This window comes from Somniosus microcephalus, chromosome 4 (assembly GCF_052327205.1).
Source record: "Somniosus microcephalus isolate GS21.2 chromosome 4, FLI_Smic_1.0, whole genome shotgun sequence".
Classification (NCBI taxonomy): Eukaryota; Metazoa; Chordata; class Chondrichthyes; order Squaliformes; family Somniosidae; genus Somniosus; species Somniosus microcephalus.
Genome location: NC_140990.1, coordinates 260,214,073 through 260,236,686, shown reverse-complemented (window position 1 = coordinate 260,236,686; position 22,614 = coordinate 260,214,073). Strand labels below are relative to the sequence as shown.

The following is a 22,614-nucleotide window of genomic DNA, read 5'->3' as shown; positions in this document are numbered from 1 at the left end:
ATGGTGAACAAAAAGCCATTGCTTTAGTCCTACAACTGACAACCAATGTTTTATGAGTTCATTTTTCCTTGGAGGCTAAAGATTTAGCTCAGAATTTGACAGGCAGGACACTCAAAACTCAAAACACAAAATTCTTTTTTCATCCCCTACTGAATATTTCAGACATCCGTGAAGAGATTAACCTCTTACTTAATTTATTAGTTTCTCTAAAGTATCTGCTCTTCCTGTTTGTACTCCAAGCCTGCTCCTGGACAGATAAAGTATATTTCTATTTTTGCAGCAACTACCTTATTTTTTTTGTTGTAAAACATGGAATCTAATAGAACAAATTAAGCAGTGATTCTTAGTGCAACTTCTAGCATTCGTTACAGTAGTATATATTTACCTATGAGCACATCATTGTATAAATTCCCATTGAGAAACATTCCCTGTAAAATGTACCTTGCCCTAGGTAGATTGACTTTTGTGTGCACATTTTCACTCGCATGGTTTTCAGTGAGCTGATTCAATCTCTTAACCCATAAGAGGGGTCTCACCTAAACCAAATTCCTTGAAATTCACAAATCACTTACCTCACTACAAGAGTTTATCAGAAGGCATCATAAAATGTTATCATTGTCATTCTGGGGACCTCAGTTTGATCATGGCAGGCACTCTTTATGTTTAGGCCTCATGTCATTAATCCACCCTAAATCTAAAATTACGATCTCAGTAAATAATCTATTATTATTGTGCAGCTGTAATGGATTACAACAATTTTAGTTAACTAGAAAGTAAATAGGGTTACAATGTGAACAGTTAATGTTGGAGGAGGGAAAAATAGATACAGGTGATTAAAAAAAAAGTCTTCCCTGTTCTGGATAAAAGACAGTTCATCCTTGATGGAAGCAAAAGAATAAGAGTACTTGGATAAAAACATTCATATACATTAGTATTGTTGAAACTAGTTTCGCTATTTTGCATAGTAGCTAAAAACTTTAAAATATATTTTAACAAAAGTCTGATGCAAAAGCTATCATACATTATTGACAAAGGACACTGTAGTCTGTAAAAATGAAACAGCATAAACAGTTGAAAAGTTTAATATAGTTTCAGCTAAAAACTGAGGCTGCAGTAGGAATAAATACAAGTATTCCATATTCCCTTAGTAATCCAAATAAACTTATGTTTATACACATAAAGTCTGCATGCCTGAAGATGCTCCTAGTTTGGTAACATGTTTGACTTTATACAGTTCATAATATGACGCAGGCTGAAGTAAAATAGTGTTAGTTGAGATGATTAAACACAGACCTGCTGTGCAGTCTTGTTACCATAATTCATCTTTTCCATTTCCCTCATCCTTACTGCTGCCAGCACCACCACCTTCATTGTCTACATACACTCCAAAAAAGCAATATTTCAAAACAAAGCAAAAAAAAATGTGAGGCCAATAAAACACAAAACAGGAAGATACCAGATTATTTAAGGCTAAAACTTTCTGTCAAGAGCTCGGGACGCTCTGTATTGCCGGTAGCCTTCTCTAATTTTGTAAGCAAAACATGCATTCAAAAGGACTAGTTTAAAGAGAACATATTACAATTTGATATACATAAGTATTTAAGATAATAATCATCTTCATTTTAATTTAAAGCATGAAATCAATCCTCAAAAGATATCCACTCTCTGTTAGGAATACACCCTGCTGGACTTCAATATCCTATTCTGTAGTACATTTTATGAGGCATAGCAAAGCCTCTTTTTTATATGTTTTTTGCTACTACTGAATAAATATAAATTTAATATGAGTCATGCCATAAAACTATATGCAAAAGTTGCACATCATTATTGCATGCTATTTGTGATACTACATGCTGGTCGATGCTAATATTACAATGAGTTTAAAATGGCTGAGGTCTTGTATCAAAGCGATTAACATTACATTTCACTACAGCTGGTAAATAAACATCTCAGAATGCACGTAGTGCTAATGAAACTTTGCCCTATTTTGTAAATAATAAATGTAGTATATTTGTCCCATTAAACTTTGAAAATTACAGTAGAATTGTCTTTGATCAAAAATTAGATTTTAGTGTCCATCAAAAAGTTCCTGAAGTTACGTAAAACGATCAGAATTCATTTTCCTCAGTTTGGGAGGAAGTTTTCCCTCAATCCTTGAACCACCTGCTAATCTCTGTAGCTTTGGTGGCAGGTCAGCCACAGACTGGCTCATTGGGTCACAGGTCATCTTACTGGTCTTTGGCACCAGTTTTTCCTCAGAATTCCCAGGAACTGAGCTGATTCGCTGGAGCTTCATCGGCAGATCTCCCATACTGTATGCTTTTTCTGAGGTGGTAGAACTCATTCTTAGCAATTTTTTTGGTAGGTCTTCCCTCCCTGTGATCTTCTGCAGTTTCAGTGGTATCCTGGTACTTAGGTCATCCAGACTATCGAAGCAGTCCACAGAATCATTTCTATCTGGTATAGTGCCCCTGCTGTTGTTAACAGTTGGGGCCATCAAAGGAGAGGACATAAACAGCATTTCCTCTTGTTCTTTTACACTGTATGGTGGTGTTGGAATTTCAAATGTTGCATGAAATTGTGAGTAGTCTACTTTGAAGAATCCTTCTTCCAGAGACATAACTGGGAAAAAACGATTACCCCAAAGAACTTCATCTTCTGTGTATGATGTCCTAGCTTGGCATGTCATGCCTAGAGGGAAAATACAAATGTATATAAATAATTCTATCAGAATTTTAGCTAGACCTGAAATATATATAATATATATACAATATATAGCTGCAGCATTAATCAGACCACTTGATTCTTAAAATTCTTAAAAGTCAAAAACCAGACATCTAATTACTATTCCATCATCAACATTATGTCAATCAATTGGAAACAGAACCTTGCAATGTTGCATGCTAGTAAACAAACCTCACCACCACCCCCCCACAAATTTTCTTGATCACAAAAATCAATCGCTGTTAAACACATCACTAGTGTTCAAACCCATTCCATTCAGACAAAAATAACTGATACATTGCTTGTGTCGACAGAAAGCAGTAAGTGATCTATAATTAAAATGCCTCTGTTTCAAGTAGAAAAAAATAGAAAAGTCACCCGGTCCAGATGGGATGCATCCTAGGTTACTGGGGGAAGTAAGAGTGGAAATTGTGGAGGCTCTGGCTACAATCTTCCAATCCACCTTAGATATGGGGGTGGTGCTAGAGGACTGGAGGATTGCAAATGTTACACCACTGTTTAAAAAGGGAGAGGAATAAACCTGGCAACTATAGGCTAGTCAGCCTGACGTCGGTGGTGGGGAAACTTTTAGAGACAATAATCCGAGACAAAGTTAATTGGCATTTGGAAAAGTATGGCTAATAAATAAAAGTCAGCACAGATTGGTTAAAGGCAAATCGTGTTTAACTAACTTGATTGAGTTTTTTTATGAAGTAATGGAGAGGGTTGATGAGAGTAGTGCGGTTGGTGTTGTGTATATGGACTTTCATATTGGCTTTATTAACAGAGGCATAGGGCTCGATTTTATCAATGGGGAGCTTTTGGAGGCGGGGCTCCCACGTTTTGGGTTGTAGTCCTGCCTCCATCGACTTGTGGCCAACCCACGCTATTTTCTCTTGATTGACCTTGTTAAGCCCGCCCAGCAGGCCAATTAAGGGACACCTGGTTACTGGTGACGTCAGCGATTAACATTTCATCTGTCAAGAGCTTTTGACAGATGAAAAATCAGCTGTCAAACATTGACAATCTGTCTTCTAACTTGAGTCCCTCTACTCAGACTCAGTTAGAGAGCTCTCCAGACCAGAAAGCAGAGGCTGCAGCTTTTGACAGTTCAGCGGCCATTCTGCTTTTTGTGCCGGTGAGCTGAGGGACTCCCGAGAACTGAAGGGAGGAAGCCTGCAGGAGAAAGTAAAGATAAGTAAAACTTATTAAAACACTTTACACTTACCTCACACACTTACCTCTGCACACATGCACCCATCACTAACCTGCACAACGGACATCTCGACCCCTCCAACCCCTGCAGACCGACGGCCCACCTTGCTAACTTGGCGTGGTTCGGAGCCGTCGGACAGCCTACACTTCAGGGCTAAAAATAGGGATTAGGCAAAAAATTGCCTGTTAACTACCTGTTAACAGGCAGTTAATTGGCACTAATCCCCTTCCCGCCTCAGGGAGGCGGCTCCCAGCACAGGTCGGGTACCCGCCTCCTGGGACATTGGCACGGAGGCGGGATGGGTTCCTGCCCCCCAATTCTGCAATTTTCCCACCAGTCTCGCCACCAAACCCGACTCCTCGGGGCTTGGAAAATCGAGCCCATAGCGTACAAAAGCAAGAAAGTTATGCTAAACCCTTAGAAAACACTGGTTAGGCCCCAGCTGGAGTATTGTGTTCAATTCTGGGCATCACACTTTAGGAAGGATGTCAAGGCTTTGGAGAGGGTGCAGAAAAGATTTACTAGAATGTTACCAGGGATGAGGGACTTTAGTTATGTGGAAAGACTAGAGAAGTTGGGGTTGTTCTCCTTAGAGCAGAGAAGGTTAAGGGGTGTTCAAAATCATGAATGGTTCTGATAGAGTAAATAAGGAGAAACTGTTTCCAGTAGCAGAAGGGTCAGTAGCCAGAGGACACTTTTTAAGGTGATTGGCAAAAGAACCGGAGGCGACGTGCGGAAACAGTTTTTTACACAGCGAGCTGTTGTGATCTGGAATGCACTGCCTGAAAGGGTGGTGGAAGCAGATTCCATAGTAACTTTCAAAAAGGAATTGGATAAATACTTGAAGGGGAAACAATTACAGAATTATGGGGAAAGAGCAGCAGAGTGGGATTAATTGGATAGCTCTACCAAAGAGTCGGCACAGGCACGATGGGCCAAATGGCCTCCTTCTGTGCTGTATCATTCTATGATTCTATGATAAGTAACTTTCTGCAGTCTTCTTCATGGTTGGATTTATCCTTTTATTTTACTCTGGAGGGACATTAATCTAGAAATTAAATAGTATGACATTGCAAGGCCATGTCAATATGTAATTTAAGATCACAGTAAATATCCAACTTATTTATTACTTTGTATAACAACCATGCTGAGTACAATGCACAATTTATCTATATTAAAAATCTTACATCTGTGTACACTTGCTGTCTGCACAACTTGACTTCCTGTTGTCATGCTTTTGTCACACTTTTGTGTCATCTTTTTCCTGTAGAAATTCTTATGTCTACAGTTGTAATGGATTTTGCCTATGTAAACTCATCACTGTGATTGCACAATTTGGAAACTGGGTCACCACACATTAATCAAAATGTTTTCTGACATTTTTTTTCAACTCCCATTACAGCCTTAGTAACTAAAACAGCTATTGCCCAAAATAAGGGTTTAACAAAAACAAAATCCAAAAATTACATATTTCACAATTACATGATTTACACTGTCAATTTAATTGCCTTTGTGCCTTTTTATGCCTTCAATAAATGCTTTTTCCTTGAAAGTGTCAGCCTGTCTCAAAAGCCTGTACTTGGACTTACTGGGAGTAATTTTAACCCTCCCAGGATGGTTAAAAATTAAAAAATCACAAACACGACACAAATCCGCCACCAATGTGACCACTTCCAGGCAGGTTGGACTTTGGGCAACTAACCTGCTCTCCGGAGGCTGGTCTACCTTAAAATATTTTAAAGAGGCTGCTTGCCTCAAATGTAACCTCTGTTTCGCATTTAACTCCTGGAGGCTAGGTTTTCCAGACCTTAGGAAATCCGGCAGCTGAAGGGAGGTGGGAATGGCTGGATCCTTTCCGGCACTGCTTGTAGGCCAGGAAGACAAGTGTGCCCAGATCCAGACCCATCAAGCTATCCTGTAAACGCCCCCACGATCCGACCACCTAGATCGGCAAAATCCCCTGCGACCGGACCCCCGATGTCCAACACCCCCAATGCCTGATGTCCGACTCACCTCCTAATCTCCGATGTCTAACAACACCCCTACCTCCGATATCCAATCCCCCATCCCAGATGTCTGATGTCCAAACACCCCCTCCCCCGACACATGTCCTACTCACTGCCACTCCGCGCCTCGTTGTGACTTTGTGAGCTGAATTTAGATTGTGCAGTCTGAGCATGTGCAATGTATCAAAAAAAGTTGCATTTTGAAGCCCTAATCATCTCGCCTGTGTTTTGTGGACATTTAGGAAAGATTAATGCTATAACTGTGAGACAAAGATTACGGGGGGAATTTTAACCTAAAAAAAACAGGTGGGTTGGGGGCGTTGGGGTAGCTAAAGTGTTCAAAATCGGAATCCCGACCTGAACCCGCCTCCAACCCGCCTACTTCCGGTTTCAACGGAGGCAGGATGGGGGTGGGCAGCCAATCCGTGGCTAGGAGGCAGGTCATCTATTTAAATATTATAATGAGGATGGAAGCCTCTGCTTTAACCTCCAATTTGTATTTAACTTTAGACGGTCAGGTTTTGCAAACTTCATGAAATCCGCCAGCTAAAGCAGGGGGAGGACTGCTGGGTCTAGGTGGTAAGTGGCTTTACACTTACCTCCTGAATCCAGCGTTCCTACCCAACCCACCCCCCATGATCGGAGACTCCCCACGAGGCCTACAATCACCCCCCACCCCCTTCAGGCCACTCCTTCCCCAGGCCTCCAATCCTGCCACGAGGCCTCCCCACCCCCACTGCTCCTCTGGTCTCCCCGTGATGCTCTCGATCTCTTCAGACTCCCCCTCCTGTGCTGCTCTTCTGGCTGCCGATCCTCTTCAGACCCCCACCTCCATCCTCCTCCGGCCGCCCCCCCTCGGCCAATTTTCTTCCCACCTCCACCTCCACCCACCACCCCCCCGATCTTCTGCTCGGACTCCGATCTTTCCCCCCCGAATCTTCTTCCTGGCCCCCTGTCTTCTTCCTGCCCCCCCAATCTTTCTCCCGAAACCACCCCGATCTTCTACCTGGCCCCTCTGATCTTCTTCCCAGTCATCGATCTGCTTGCTGACCCGGCCCCCGAGCTTCTTCCCAGACCCCCCGAACTTCTACCCAGCCCCCGATCTTCTTCCCGGCCCCCCCAATCTTCTACCTGGACCCCTGTCTTCTTCCTGCCCCCCAATCTTTCTCCAGAACCCACCCCGGATCTTCTACCCGGCCCCCGATCATCTTCCCGGCCCCTGATCTTCTTCCTGGCCCCCCGAACTTCTACCCAGCCCCCGATCTTCTTGCCGACCCCTCTCCCCTGTAATTCTACCCGTCAAGTGCCAGCCAGCCGCTCAATCTGGCTGAATGCAGGTGGGAAACAGGCTTCCCTTCAAATCAGGCCCTGCCATTAAATTCAGCAGGGGCCTGTGGAAAACCCGTTCTCCCAGGTTTCTCAACCGCCTTGCAGTCCCTGACCACCCCAGCCCCAATCTGCCTTCTCATTAAAATTCAGCCCCATATTTCTAATGTCTATGAGATAATGTGGGAGAGAGACAAACAGACAGAGAGGAAGACAAAAAAGAGAGAAAAGCAATCAGACACTTCTTTCCTCATTCTAATTTGACTTTTAAAAACAAACAAGTTGAGACAAAAGCAGCTTGTCTTTGCTGCCACTGCCCCATCTCCCTGTCGTGCTACAGCGCGAGTGGGACTGCAACTAGAGCCCCCATGACTGGGAGCAAGTGGTGTAGTCAGAGGCCTTCTAGTTGCAGCCAGCACCTTCCCAACGTCCAGCAGCATGCCCTAAGCACTGTAGCAACGTTATAAATGTCTTCCAGCAAGCCAGTATTAATATAAACTCTGCAAGAGCCTCCACAAGAGAAATAATCAACCTACCTACAAGTTAGATGTATCCCTTTAAAAGCGGTGGGGATGGGGGTGGGTGGGGGTCTCTCGTGCAGCGGAACACATGTTCAGCTGTGCGTGTTTAGGAGAGGGCGTTGATTTGAATGGCGGCATTGAAAATGGCAGGTCGTGCGTCAAATTAGCGTTACAAGCTGACTGACGTCATGAACTGCCTACTCTGCATACTGCTGGCGCAAGCAGGTCCCGCCTGTGCTATTGCCCTCACCAAGATGGCGACCAGCCCAGGCTGCGCTGGAAGTGGGCGGAAGCAAAGCGACTGCCATTTTCTTCTCGAAATCAACCTTAACTGCCGGTGCTAAGCTGCCAAATTTTGCGGCCATAGTGTTAGGAGTAAAAGGTGGTAGAAAGAGAAATGGGTACTGGGAAGGTGAAGGTGTAGGGGGTGCGATGGGAGTGATTGGGGAGGGAATAGGATGGAAGCCACTGAGGACCACATTTTCCCCATAATGTCCATCCAAAATGCAGCCTGAAGCCATTGGCTACCACTTAATACTACCAAACAACATGCCCTCCCTGCATCCCCCACCCCAACCCCTCACCAGTATTGTGAGATGCAATGCTTGAAAGTTGTCTGCTACCTATCTTCAACCTGGAACATCTTCCCTACCATCTTTATAGTTGCTGCATTTTCAACAAAGGTCAGAGATGTCTTCCCACCCCCTGCAACCTCTCCCTGACTCCCTCCCTCCCTCCTCTCCACTCCCCGGCTGCAGCCTTCCAGCGCAAGCCTTCCCACCCAATAGCCAGCCAGCTTTTCAATCTGTCCAGTTGCCAGCTGGGAAATGGAGAAAAAAATTCAAATGTGTTCCTGCCATTAAATTCGACTAGACCTCTGCGTTACCCACATTTCTGGGTTTCCCGGCAACTATGACCCTACCTCCACCTCCCCCCCCCGCCCGCCCAACCCCTGAATGGGTCAACCTTGTGGCTCTTCTCTGCACTGTCACCAGCACATGAATGCTTCCCTTCAGTCTCGTGGACCAGAACTGGGCACAGTACTCAAGGTAAGGCCTGAGTTTCCCTGATTCATGTTTTTACTGATTAGGTTATCTAGTTTAACATTCTATTTGCTTTGTTGATTGTGGCTCTGCAGTGGTTGGACATGCCAAGCATTGAATTTACTAAGACGCCTAGATCTCTTTCAACTTCATCCCCATTTATTTAGACAGGGAGTACATGGAGTTGCTCATTTTTCCTTCCTATGTTTAGTACTTCACACTTGTCCGCATTAAATTTTATCTACCATTGCTCCGTCCACTTGCAAATTTTGTCTAAATCAATCTGTCTTTTATGTGCTGCCTCTGTGATTCCACTGCTCCTCTTAGATTAGTATCATCTGCAAATTTAGTCAATTTGCACTGAGTTTCTGGATCCAAGTCATTGATGTAAATTGGAAGTGGTAGTTGTCCCAATACCGATCTCTGGGACATCTCATTTAGTGCTTTCCCCCATTCCATCACAACTCTTCTAACAAATACCTGTTGTTTTCTACCCTTCTGCCAATTTCCTATTCATTCCCCAAGATTTACCCTGCATTCCCACAGCATTGAGCTTAACTAATGGCCTTTTATGTAGAACTTTGTCAAATTCCTTCTGGATGTCTAGGTACAAAACAATAACAACTTGCATTTCATTGTACACAATGAGTAGGGCTTTCCACAGTCCACTTAGGTTGTCAATTCCTCAAAGAAGTCACGGAGATTAGTCATCCAGGATATTTGCCTTCTGAATCTACCTTGACTTCTGTTTACTAGGTTATTTTATTGTATACATAATTATCGAGTTTACTCCTGATAATCAAACTCATCATTTTTACATGGAACTGAAGATTAATAGATTTGTAGTTGCCTTTGTCCGTTTTGTCACTCATATCAGCCCATTTCAAATCTAATGGCAGCATCCTCTTCTCTAGTGAAGACAGATGCAAAGTATTCACTTAGTACATCAGCTATGCCCTCTACCTCCACAATAATATCTCCTTTTAGGTCCCTAATTAGCCCCAGGTTTCCTTTGACTGCCCTTTTACTATTTAAGTGTTTATAAAAGACTTTTGGGTTCCCTTCTATGTTAGCTGCTAATCTAATCTCATAATCTCTCTTTCCCCCTCTTATTCTCTTTTTGATTTCCTCTCTAATTTCTTTATTCAGCTTGGTTCTCTACTGTATTATGAACCTTATAATTGTCATAAGCTTCCCTGTTCTGTCTCATTTTAACCTCTGTATCTTCAGTAATCCAGGGAGCTCTAGCTTTGGATTCCCTTCCTTTCCCCTTCATGGAAATGTGTCTACTCTGTAGCTGAACCATCTCCTCTTTGAAGGCCTCCAATTGTTCAATTACTGGTTTGTCTACCAATTTTTGATTCAAATGCACCTGGGCCAGATCCCTTTTCAACTCACTGAAGTTAGCTCTCCTCCAGTTAAGTATTTTTATGCTTGATTGTTCCTTGCCCTTTTCCATAACGATTCTAAACCTGATGATATTATGATCACTATTCCCCAAATGCTCTTCCACTGAAACATGCTCCATTTGCCCCACTTCATTCCCCAGAACTAGATCCAGCACCGCTTCCTTGTTCGGCAGGAAATACACTGATCAAGAATGTTCTCTTGCACACATTTCAGGAATTCCTCCCCCTCTTTGACCATTACACTGTTACTATTCCAAAACAGTAAGTGTGTTGGATAGTACTAGAGAAGAAAGCAGTACTAGAGGCGGAAGTAGTACCATATTAGAAAGGAGCAGGCTAAGAAAAACTAGGAAAAATTCAAAAATGTGTTTAGAATGCATGTATGCAAACGCACAAAGTATGGTGAATAAGGTTGGTGAGCTACAAGCAAAATTAGCCGTGTGGTAATATGATGTTGTGGCAATAACAGAAACGTAGCTTAAAAACGGTGAGAACTGGGCACTTAATATTCAAGGGTACAAGGTGTTCAGAAAAGATAGGGAAGGAAAAAAGGGAGGTGGGGTGGCAGTGCTGATTAAGGAAGACGTTGTAGTGTTGGAAAGGAAGAATGTTCTTGAGGGGACAAGAACATAATCCATTTGGTTAGAGTTGAGGAGCAAAAACGCTATTGGGGGTGTTCTATAGGCCTCCAAATAGTAAGAGGGAGGTAGAGGAGCAAATCTGCAGGGAAATCACAGAGATATGCAAGAGCTACAGAGTAATTAGCGATTAGCGTGCAAAATTAAGGCACATGGGATTGGGGGCAAGGTATTGACTTGGATAGAGAACTGGTTGGTGGACAGAAAGCAAAGAGTTGGAATAAACGGGTCATTTTCCGAGTGGCAGGCAGTGACTAGTGGGGTACCGCAAGGATCGGTCCTAGGACCCCAGCTGTTCACAATATATAGTAATGATCCAGACGAGGGAATTGGATGTAATATCTCCAAATTTGCAGACGACACAAAGCTGGGTGGGAGGATATGCTGTGAGGAGGATGTCGTGAAACTCCAGCACGATTTGGACAGGTTGGGTGATTGGGCAGAAACATGGCAAATGCACTATAATGTGGATAAATGTGAGGTTATCCACTTTGGTGGCAAAAACAGGAAGGCAGATTATTATTTGAGTGGCAATAGATTGGGAGAAGGGGAAGTGCAAAGAGACCTGGGTGTTCTTGTACACCAGTCGCTGAAGGTAAGCATGCAGTTGCAGCAGGCGGTTAAGAAGGCAAATGGTATGTTGGCCTTCGTAGCAAGAGGGTTCGAGTACGAGAACAAGGATGTCTTGCTGCAGTTGTACAGGGCCTTGGTGAGACCACACCTTGAGTATTGTGCGCAGTTTTGGTCGCCTTACCTGAGGAAGGACGTTCTTGCCATGGAAGGAGTGCAGCGAAGATTCACCAGGCTGATACCTGGGATGGCAGGAATGACGTATGAGGAGAGATTGTGTCGATTGGGCTTATACTCACTGGAGTTTAGAAGATTGAGAGGGGATCTCATCGAAACCTATAAAATTCTGTCAGGCCTGGACAGACTAGATGCAGGAAGGATGTTTCTGATGGCCGGGGAGTCCAGAACCAGGGGTCATAGTCTAAGGATAAGGGGTAAGCCATTTAGGACTGAAATGAGGAGGAATTTCTTCACCCAGAGAGTGGTGAACCTGTGGAATTCTCTGCCACAGAGGGCGGTGGAGGCCAGTTCATTAAGTATATTCAAGAAAGAGTTGGATATATTTCTTAAGGCTAAAGGGATCAAGGGATATGGGGAGAAGGCAGGGACAGGGTACTGAATTTGGATGATCAGCCATGATCTCATTGAATGGCGGAGCAGGCTCGAAGGGCCGAATGGCCTACTCCTGCTCCTATCTTCTATGTTTCTATGGTGATATTGGGGGACTTTAATTACCTAAATATCGATTGGGATAATGCTAGGGTAAAAGGAAAGGAGGGGGAGGAATTTCTGAAATGTGTTCAGGAGAATTTCCTCAACCAGTATGTTCTTGGCCCAACTAGGATCTGGTGCTGAGAAATGAGGTGGGCCAGGTCGACCAAGTGGGAGAACAGTTGGGTACGAGTGATCATCATATCATAAGATTTAGATTAGCAATGGAGAGGAGCAAGGAACAATCTGGAGTAGAACTTTTAAACTGGAATAGGGCTAACTTCAATGGGATGCGAAAGGATCTAGCCAGAGTAAAATGGAACCAAAGACTGACAGGAACAACTGTAATGGAACAATGGGTGATATTTAAGGTGAAGATGTTCCAAGCACAGACTAGGTACATTCCAACAAAAGGGAAGGGGAAGGGAACCAAAGCATGGGCTCCTTGGATGACGAGGGAGATAGGGAAGATGATGACACAAAAAAAGAGGGTGTATGATAAATGTCAGGTGAATTCTTCAAGGGAGAACCAGACCAAATACGATAAGTTGAGAGGGGAAGTGAAGATGAAAATAAGATTGGCAAAGAGAGAATGTGAGAGTAGAATGGTGGTTAACATAAAAGGGAACCTAAAAATCTTCTACCAGCATGTAAACAGTAAGCAGGTAGTAAGAGGCGGGGTGGAGCCTATTATGGACAAAGAAGGAGATAGATGCTTAGAGGCACAGGGCAAGACTAGAATGCTCAATGAGTACTCTGTATCGGTGTTTACTAAGGAGGTGGATGCTGACAAAATATCAGTAGAAGTGGAAAAGGTAGAAGCAATGGAAGGGCTGAAAATTGATAGGCAGGATGTACTAGAAAGGCTGGGTATGCTTAGAGTGGATAAGTCGCCTGGTCCAGATGGCTTGCATCCCAGGTTGCTAAGGGAATTGGGAGATGAGATAGCAGAAGGGCTTGCCATAATTTTCCAATCTTCCCTAGAAGCGGGGGAGGTGCCTGAGGATTGGAAAGTGGCAAATGTGACAGAATTGTTCAAGAAAGTTTATAAGGACAATCCTAGTATCTATAGTTTAACATCAGTGGTGGGTAAAATTTTAGAAACAATAATCAAGGAAAAAATTTATGGGCACTTGGAGAGGTTTAAGTTAATTAAGGAGAGCCAACACGGATTTGTAAAAGGCAGATCGTATTTGACTAATCTAATTGAATTTTTTGATGAGGTAACAGAAAGGATTGATGAAGGGAATGCAATGGATGTTGTCTACATGGATTTTTGGAAGGCGTTTGACCAAGTACCACATAGAAGGCTAGTTAACAAAATTGAAGCTCACAGATTAGGTGGGCCAGTGGCAGCTAGGATAAGGAATTGGCTTAAGGACAGAAAACAGCGAGTTGTGGTAAATAGCTGTTTTTCAGACTGGAGGATGGTAGACAGTGGTGTTCCCCAAGGGTCAGAGCTGGGGCCACTGCTTTTTTTGATATATAGAAATGACCTGGATATTGGAATACAGAGTAGAATGGAACAGGACACAGAAAGGCTGGCAGAATGGGCAGACAAGTGGCAGATGGAATTTAATACAGAGAAGTGTGAGGTGATGCATTTTGACAGAAGGAACAGGGAGAGGCAATATACACTTAATGGCACAGTTTTAAAGAGTATGCAGGGATAGAGGGACCTGGGAGTTAATGTGCATAGGTCCCTGAAGGTGGCGGGACATATTGAGAGAGTGGTTAGCAAAGCATATGGGATCTTGGGCTTCATAAATAGAGGTATTGAGTACAAAAGTAGAGCAGTTATGCTGAACCTTTATAAAGCGCTGGTTAGGCAACAACTGGAGTATTGCTTCCAGATCTGGTCACCACACTTTAGGAAGGATGTGAAGGCTCTTGAGAGGGTGCAGAGGAGATTTACCAGAATGGTTCCGGGGATGGGAGATCTTAGCTGCAAGGACAGGTTGGAGAAGCTGGATTTGTTTTCATTAGAGTAAAGGAGGTTGTGGGGTGATTTGACAGAGATGTACAAGATTATGACGGATTTTGATAGGCTAGACGGGGAAAGGCTCTTCACACTAGTTGATGGTACAAGGACTGGGGGACACAGATTTAAGGTTTGGGCAAGAGATACAGGGGGGATGTGAGGAAAAACATTTTTACACATGAGTGGTGAGGACCTGGAACTCGCTGCTGACGGAAGTGGTGGAAGTGGACACACTCAATGATTTCAAGGGGAGACTGGATAGGCACTTGAAGGAAATAAATTTGCAGGGCTACGGGGATAGAGCGGCAGAATGTGACTGACTGGATTGCTCTACAGAGAGCTGGCACGGACTCAATGGGCCGAATGGCCTCCTGTGCCGTTATGACTCTATGACTGTATGACTCTATGACTGTATAAGATAATTGAAGTCCCCCATTATCACTACTCTGTAGTTCTTGCATCTTTCTGTAATTTGACTGCAAATTTGCTCCTCTATCTCCTTTGCACTATTTGGTGGCCTATAGTATACGCCCAGTAGCAAAACAGCTCTTTTATTGTTCCTTAATTTTATCCAAGTAGGCTCTGGCCTAGAAATTCAGTTTGGGCCCGCCAGCTCGCTTGCGCCCAGAAGTTACCGCTGCGCGCGGAGCCACTTGCGCCCGCCGGAAATTCAGTTTCAGCGCCCCAAGTCGAAGCCGGCCGCTATTCAAGGGTGTGGCCGCCCCCGCTTGGGGCGCTGAAACTGAATTTCGGCGCGCTAGGTGCCGCAGCGCCACCCGCTGCGGAGCGGCAGGCTGCGGTACTGCAGGCCTTCCTCCCTCTCTTAAGGGGGAGGTGCCTGCAACAGCGAGATCGCCGCTCGCTAGTGCCGGCAAATGAGCCCGTGCCGGGCTCCCGGAAAACAGCCGGCAATGCCGCGGGGGGGGGGGGGTGGAGGAGGCCGGGGAAGGAGGTGCGGGCAGGCGGCCGCCGAAAAAGCGGCCGGCCGCACCTCCGCCTTAACTCGCCCCACTAAGGCTGCAGGACGGCCCCGTTTTCAGATCGCTGTTTGCGGCCGCTGCGGAAGAGGCGGCCGCAACTAAATATCGCGGTCGGGCCGGTAGCGGGGCGGTAGCGGGGCACTGCGCACACCGATGACGTCATCGGTGGCAGCGCAGCGCTACTGGCTAACGCCGCCATTACCACAGCGCTGAATATCGGCGCAATCTCAGCAAGTGGCGCAAAAGCCCTCTTTGGGCGAAAACTGGGCACAAAGCCTACTGAATTTCTAGCCCTCTGTCTTTAACCACTCAACTACATCATCCCTCTCCAGTGCTATAATCGTTTCTTTGATCAATTCTGCCACCCCCTTTTTTCCTTCCCTATATTTCCTGAATACCTTGTAGCCAGGAATATTGGCCCAGAAATTCGGGTCTCCACGGGTGAGTACGCACGGGGTACTCACCCGTAGGCCCAATGGAAGTGCCGATTTCCTGCATGCACTGCGCATGCGCGGGAAACCGGCACTTCCGTTCCCCTGAAAGCAGGGGTTCAGAGGTCGTATGCGTGCACAGGGGAGGCTGCGCGTGCGCATCGAACTTCGTTTTTTTTTTACAGTTTTTCCCGGGAAGGTAAGCCTGCAGAATTTAGAAATGTAAAAAGCAGGCGTAAGGCCTGCTTTTTACAAGGTAAGTGGTGAATTAATTAAAATGAAAACATTTTTTCCACAGGTTTATTATTTTTAAATACTTTAAAGCAAGGTAAGTTTATTTTTAGCCCCGTTAGAAAATAAAATTAATTTTTTCAAAAATTTAAATTGTTTAAAATAGTTATTTCATTTAATTTATAGTTTATTTAAAAAATGTGATGTTTTTTAAAAATGTATTTGAAGATTTAGTGATGTTTTGTAAGAAGAAAGGGCCCATAGTATTTCTAAGTTTGACAGCACTTCCTGTCAGACTTATGAATGGAGCATTCCCTGCTCCGATTGGCTCCCCATGGCCCACGTGATCCCAGGGGACGCTTCGAACTAACTGCGCCCCAGGGATACGCAAGCACTGCACGCCGGCAGCTGGACCAGGCCCCGGATCGGAATTCCATGGGGGCCCACAGCTCAACGGCCGGTGCGCTAGGTAAGTGCAGATCGGGGGCTTGCACCCACAGGAAGCCCCCGTCCCGAATTTCTGGGCCATTAAGTTCCCAATCCTCCCCTTCTTTGAGCCAGGTCTCTGTTATTAATTTTGCCTAGATGATCGTTGATTCCGGATGACATGTTTCTCATACCTTCCCTTGTGAATATTTGGAGTAAATAGTCATTTTGAATATTCATTATATTGTGCTCATCCTCTAGTAATCCATGTCTTTAAAAGTGTTCCACTTGTCCTTCACTGAAGAGTTGGTGAACAACCTACCCTATTCAATTTTCTTAAGTTGTTCTCTTAATTCTTTGAATTTAGCACTTTTATATCTAGCTTCAGGTCTTTGGTATTTCTGAATCTCAGATCATGTTAAACTTCACCATTCTGTGGTCACCATCCCACAGGGTGCCACGATTTCCAGTTGCTGTACATGTTCTGTGTCACTTATGAATATCGGGTCAAGTTGAATACTGGCTTCCCTGATGCACTGGGTCATGAAACAGTTACGCATTACATTTATCAAATCTGACTCTAAAACTACTTGGGTCGACTGAATTCACCCGTGAAAATAACCTTCTTGTTCTCATCTTAGAGTAAATTCATTTGTCTCTGGGTTTTCCACGCATAGAGCTATGTCTACTCTTTTTCTTTCCACTCTATACCCCCAGAATGTTATATTCATTACCATCCTCTTGATTTAGTCATGTTTCTCATATTCCACCACACCATCGTTTCCTACGACCACAACAGCCTCGTCTGTCATCATATTTTTGATCCTTTGAGCATTGATGTTATTATGGTTTTCCTCCTTTCATGGCCCCAAGTATTTGCATTTCCTGGTCTCAGATTCAGTTAAGTCTCTGGTCCTGTAATTCCTTGGGATTTACGGTTAACAGAGGAAAGTTATTGTGGTGGGTGGAGCAGAAATTAGGTGGGACCTCTTAATGTCGGCTCACCGTTCTGGTGTTTTTTTTGAGGGTGGGGGGGGAGGTGGGTGGGGGTTGTGTTCTTTCATATATTCCTTTTTCAGCTGGCACCAGAGAAGGAGGCAGAACTGGGTGAGATGATGCAAATGGTAGACTTCTTGCCAGTTCCGCCTCTGGTGCCCCCAGTATATTGCACACCTGCATGAAGTAGGTGTACAATTGTACCAGGTGATGGAAATGGGGTCCACCAAATGTGAAAAGGCCGATTTCCTTATGGCAGTTGGTTGCAAAGAATTTGGCCAGCCTGAGGCCTTTCTGTTAAAGGGTCAAACTTGTTTAAAAAAAAACTTTTCTCATCTGGACCTGTTGGCACTCTTCCTCTGTGGATTGCCTCCACCACCTATTTCCTACCTCCCCCACCCAAAATAATGCACGCCAGCTACATTGCTACCTGTGCAGTTGTCTACCAATTTTATGGACCCTGGGGATTTAGATGGCGACAGGAGTTCCTGGGGCCAATGGATGCACGCCCTGGCCTGTCATGCCAATGGCGGCGGAGCAGCATTGCAGATTCATGGGGCCTCTATATCCATATTCACCTGTTAACTACCTTGTACCCTGCGATCAGTCTCATCTGGGATCAGATTTCCTTCCTGCCCGTCCCCCCACCTGTCGAGTATAAATGATTATTGATTCCTGTCTGAATGTTCCTTACACGTTTCTTTGTTCCTTCTTGGTTTACGTGCAGCCTGTCTGTCATTTGACAGATCTTTTACTCTGATAGTGTATCCAGTTATTTATGAAAGTAGAATTTTTGTTTTCTCACCAGATTGCCTATCAATCAATCATTTATATCCTCAATTTTCTTGGTAAAAGCCCTTCCTTTCCTTTGAATAAATGCTATTTGCATGATTATTATCTAATTTCCAAAGGGTATTACGTGCATCAAACCTTCAAATCTATATCTAGTATAATAAGCTTTTCCAATTATATTTTAATATATCACATTTTAAAGTAATTTTTAGTATGATGCTGAAGATTATGTGTCATTTGTAGGAAAAAATGACATTATTTCTAAAGACGAGCGTACAGAATGGATTATGCAGTGTAACTTAGACTTTGCATAATATTTCAATTGGAGAGGAATGATTTTCTCTTTTGTGTGGTTGACTGCTGATATCTGTCCATAGGTATTTACTTTTAAAGTGTTGCAACTGCATAATAGTGACTTATTTGAAAAAGTCAATCAGACTACACTACAACTGTAAGAAAAGATTTCTTTAAAGGATGAAACATCAACATATATTCAGTCCCTAAACACTTTACACTAGTAAATCCATAAAAAAAAACATAAACAGGCATTGACAAGTGTTTTCAGCATTTGGAAACCTGGAAGGGTGGGGCAGGGGGTGGCTCAGGTGGAGGAAGAGGTAACACATATATTGAAATACTTATTTACAAAATAAGATATGTGTCTATGCTCATGTGTTCAGTTCAGATCATAGCTATCAATTCAAAATGAACTACCCTGCAATCTTAATATATTCTTACTGGTGTAGAAATTCTGATAAAAGAACACTAATGAAATATAATTCAGAACATGATCAGAAATGTAGTAAGGAATAATGGCCTAGAAATTCCCTACCTTACTGCCACGAGTTACCGCTGGTTTCCTGAAAAAAATGGTGGCCACCACTCTAACGCCCTTCTCTGGCACGGAACTTGGTGGCTGCCATTTTGGTGAGGGCCTTCATGCTGCCAATAGCAGCACTGGTCCTGGACATACAAATATGGAGAGCGTGACGTCACGCCGACTTAATGTCATGCTCTGCAAACTTGGACCTTTGCACTGAGTTTAGCGCTGGGTTCCAAGCTTGCTCTGAAAAGCGAGCGTGCAGCAGACTGACAGAGACGCAGTCAGCAATTCTTAAAGGGACAAACACATCTTTTAGGTAAGGTTGCATTTTTGGACTGGATTTTTTATATTTTATTGAAGTAGTGGCTTGGTGCAATACATGTTAAAAGTTTTTTAAGTGTATATGGAGTGCAGGGAGTATGCTGCATGCTTGCAAGGCCTCTAATGGTAAAGGAAGGCCTCTGAGAAGACAGAAAATGCTGGAAATACTCAGCAGGTCAGGCAGCATCCGTGAAGAGAGAAACAGAGTTCACGTCTCAGGTCGAGATGCTGCCTGATCTGCTGAGTATTTCCAGCATTTTCTGCTGTCATTTCAGATTTCCAGCATCCGCTCACTTCCATCTCTTCTGCTACCTCCTCTTATGCTTCCTCCTCTTCCCTCTGCGAGCAGATGCGTAAATCTGAAATGACAGCAGAAAATGCTGGAAATACTCAGCAGGTCGGGCAGCATCTTGACCTGAGACGTGAACTCTGTTTCTCTCTTCAAGGATGCTGTCTGACCTGCTGAGTACTTGCAGCATTTTCTGTCTTCTCAGAGGCCTTCCTTATCATACGAGGCCTTGCAAGCATCCAGCGCACTCCCTACACACTTAAAAACTTCTAATGTCTATTGCAGCAAGCCACTACTTCAGAAAAATTTTAAAAAATCCAAAAGCTTAAATGCAAACTTACCTGAAAGATGTGTGTGTCCGTTTAAGAGGTGCTGACAGCACCTCTGTGAGTCTGCTTGCACGCTGGGTTTACCTGGCATGCTTAGGACCCAGCGCTGAACTCAGCGCTCGGGTCGAAGTTCGCCGTGGTGACGTTAAGTCAGCATTGCATGCCGACTGACGTCACCGCTCCGCCATTTTTCTTTGCAGGGCGATACCTCTTAATGGCAGCGCTTCCAGGCCTACAAAAATGGAGGACACCACGGGACCTGCCACCAGCTGGTGGAAGAGTGGCGGTCACCACTTGCTCGACATTATGCCGTGCTAATGGGTGGCGCAAATCACCCAAATTTCTAGGTCAAAGTGTTTATTACAGACAAATGACTGTATATTACTATGAACCCTGTCAATGTTTTGCTGTATTTTAGTAGCCTGAGGCCTTTCACCTCACTTACTAAATGCCTACCACAAGCTTAGAATGAGGTTAAGATTTTCCCCTGCATGCTCAGCACAATTGTACTTTGTTCCATTTTCCAAGCTTAGCAGAAGCTTTGCTGAGGCCTGCAGCTATCCCAAGGTTTTACCCTTTGTTTTGTAGACTCAGTACAATGCGTGAATAAGCCACTCAACAGAAGCTGAAATTTTTCATTTTTTATCACTAATGATACAACAGCATGGCATAGCCTTGTTTTCAGTTGTCTTCACCTTCAATACAAATCAAATGTAGTTTTATATATTGACAGGAGGCTTTTGAAGAAAACACTAATTACATAACCGTGGCCTTCAAACAGTCCAAACTGAAAAGTAAATCAATAGTAGTCCTATTATACTAATTGTTATCATGACTTATAAGCATTTTGATTATGAAGAAGTTAGACAGTAACATCAAATTAATCAAATTAATCTCTTGAGGAGAGAGGTTGAGGTGAAAGAACCGAAGGGGGAAATTCTAGATGACTAAAAATATGTTTGTAATTTATCTGTATTTTTTGTAACAGCTAAAATTATGCTGTTTAATTCAAACAAAAAACTACAAACACTGGAAGTCTTAAAACATGAAATGCTAGAAACACTCAGCAGGTCAGTCACCATCTGTGGATAAGTCAGATCAGAAATAGAGAGAAATTAAAGGTATTAATGCATGAATAGCTGAAGGAGTAGGGGTAAGACAGATCTGAAATGGGAGGTCTAAGACACTGGCCTAGAAACTTGATGGCGCTGTGCCCATTAAACGGACGCCTAAGTCTCCAATATGGGGGCAGGAACAGCGCACTAAATATGAGCTGGAAGTGCACCACCCGCCATATTGGTATATGCAAAAAAAAGGTGTCTAGGGCCCATGCCGGAAACTGGCATTAGGTTCTTTGCATATGCAAATAAGGGATCTAATGTCTATTTGAGGTCCCCTGTGCAAAACTGGGTTATCATGTGGCCTAACCAGCGGCCCAGGACCGCTGTAGGCCACCACCGAATAGGTAAGTTTGTTAAAAATACTGAGTGCTCCTCCCGACCCCACATTAAAATTGCAGGCCATTGCCGACTTCACTGCAATGGAAATCATTCACCACTGTCCTGCCAATACAGAAATGCGAAGTGTTGTCACTGCCAGAAGCAAGGCTATATTTCAACAGCTTGCAGAGCTAGATCGAAAGCAGGAAGTAAGAACCATTCTAGTGGCAATGCAAAATAGCGACAGCAAAAGGGAGGAATTCACAATATTGAAGTGAACACACCTGATGTTGAAGAACTAGGCATCTACAGTGTCTATGCTACTAGCAGCAACACCAGCAGTCGTGAGAAAGACTTCATATAAAACTTTGATCAACGACCAATGTATTGATATGTGTATCGACACGGCAGCAGACTGCTCTATCATGAGTAAGGACACATATGAGAGTAAGTTTAATCAAATGCTACTTACAAAGAGTACCATAACGTTAAAAACATACTCCGGAGAAATCCTTGCGACATGTGGACAAATGGAATGTACAGTTCAGCACAATGGCCAGTCAGTAAAGCTGCCTATTACTGTAGTGAGCTGCAACAACAGGCCAACCCTCATAGGCAAAGACTGGTTGAGAAAGTTGAAACTAGATTGGAAAAACATCTTCAGTGCAGATGCTTCAAAGGAGCAACTCGACACAATGCTGAACAAGTATAAAGGCATGTTCTCAGACAGTTATGAGGGCATCACTGGGTATGACATGCATATCCGCATCAAGTCCAATGTGAAGCCTGTCTATTGTAAGGCAAGGCTGGTCCCTTATGTGTTGAAAAGTCAGGTGGAGGAAAAACTAGTGAAGCTGAGAGAGAACGGAGCGCTAGTGAAAACTGATAAAAGTGAATGGGCTACCTCGATCGTGGTAGTGCCCGAAGCAAACAAAACTGTACACTTGTGTGGTGATTACAAAGTTACTATCAACCAAGTGGTTGACGATGAACAGTACCCGTTACCTACATCACAAGGTTTGTATGCAGCACTCTCTGGGTCAAAGGTTTTCTCCAAGCTCAACCTGTCACACACTAAATGTTGACAGAGAGTCAACAGTATCTCACTATCAACACACGCAAGCGACTGTACTCATACATTAAGCTGCTGCATGGTATAAAACCCTCCCCCAAAATCATCCAGGCTATGATGGATAAGATTTTGTAAGGAATTCCAAATTGCTAATGCAATCAAGATGATGTGCTGATCGCAACAAGCAGCGAGGAAGAAAATCTAGAAGTGTTAGAATTAGTGCTTTAAAGGTTGAATTCCCACAATGTCAAATTGAAAAGGAGCAAATGTGCTTTTATGCAGCCCGAGGTTGTGTAGCTTGGTCTGAAAGTTGATGCAAATGGCTTGCAACCAGTGAAGG

At 43.8% G+C, this 22,614-nt stretch overlaps 1 protein-coding gene across 1 annotated transcript in view; it reads right to left on the bottom strand.

Moving 5' to 3' along the window:
• Positions 1-1,066: 1,066 nt before the first annotated feature.
• Positions 1,067-22,614, bottom strand: part of kcnj3a (potassium inwardly rectifying channel subfamily J member 3a) — a 364,788-nt gene continuing 343,240 nt past the window's right edge. Inside the window, exon 3 of the mRNA XM_085986314.1 lies at positions 1,067-2,691. Within this exon, the coding sequence (XP_085842440.1) occupies positions 2,096-2,691 (596 nt within the window). The 3' untranslated portion in view covers positions 1,067-2,095. The remainder of the gene's footprint in view (positions 2,692-22,614) is intronic.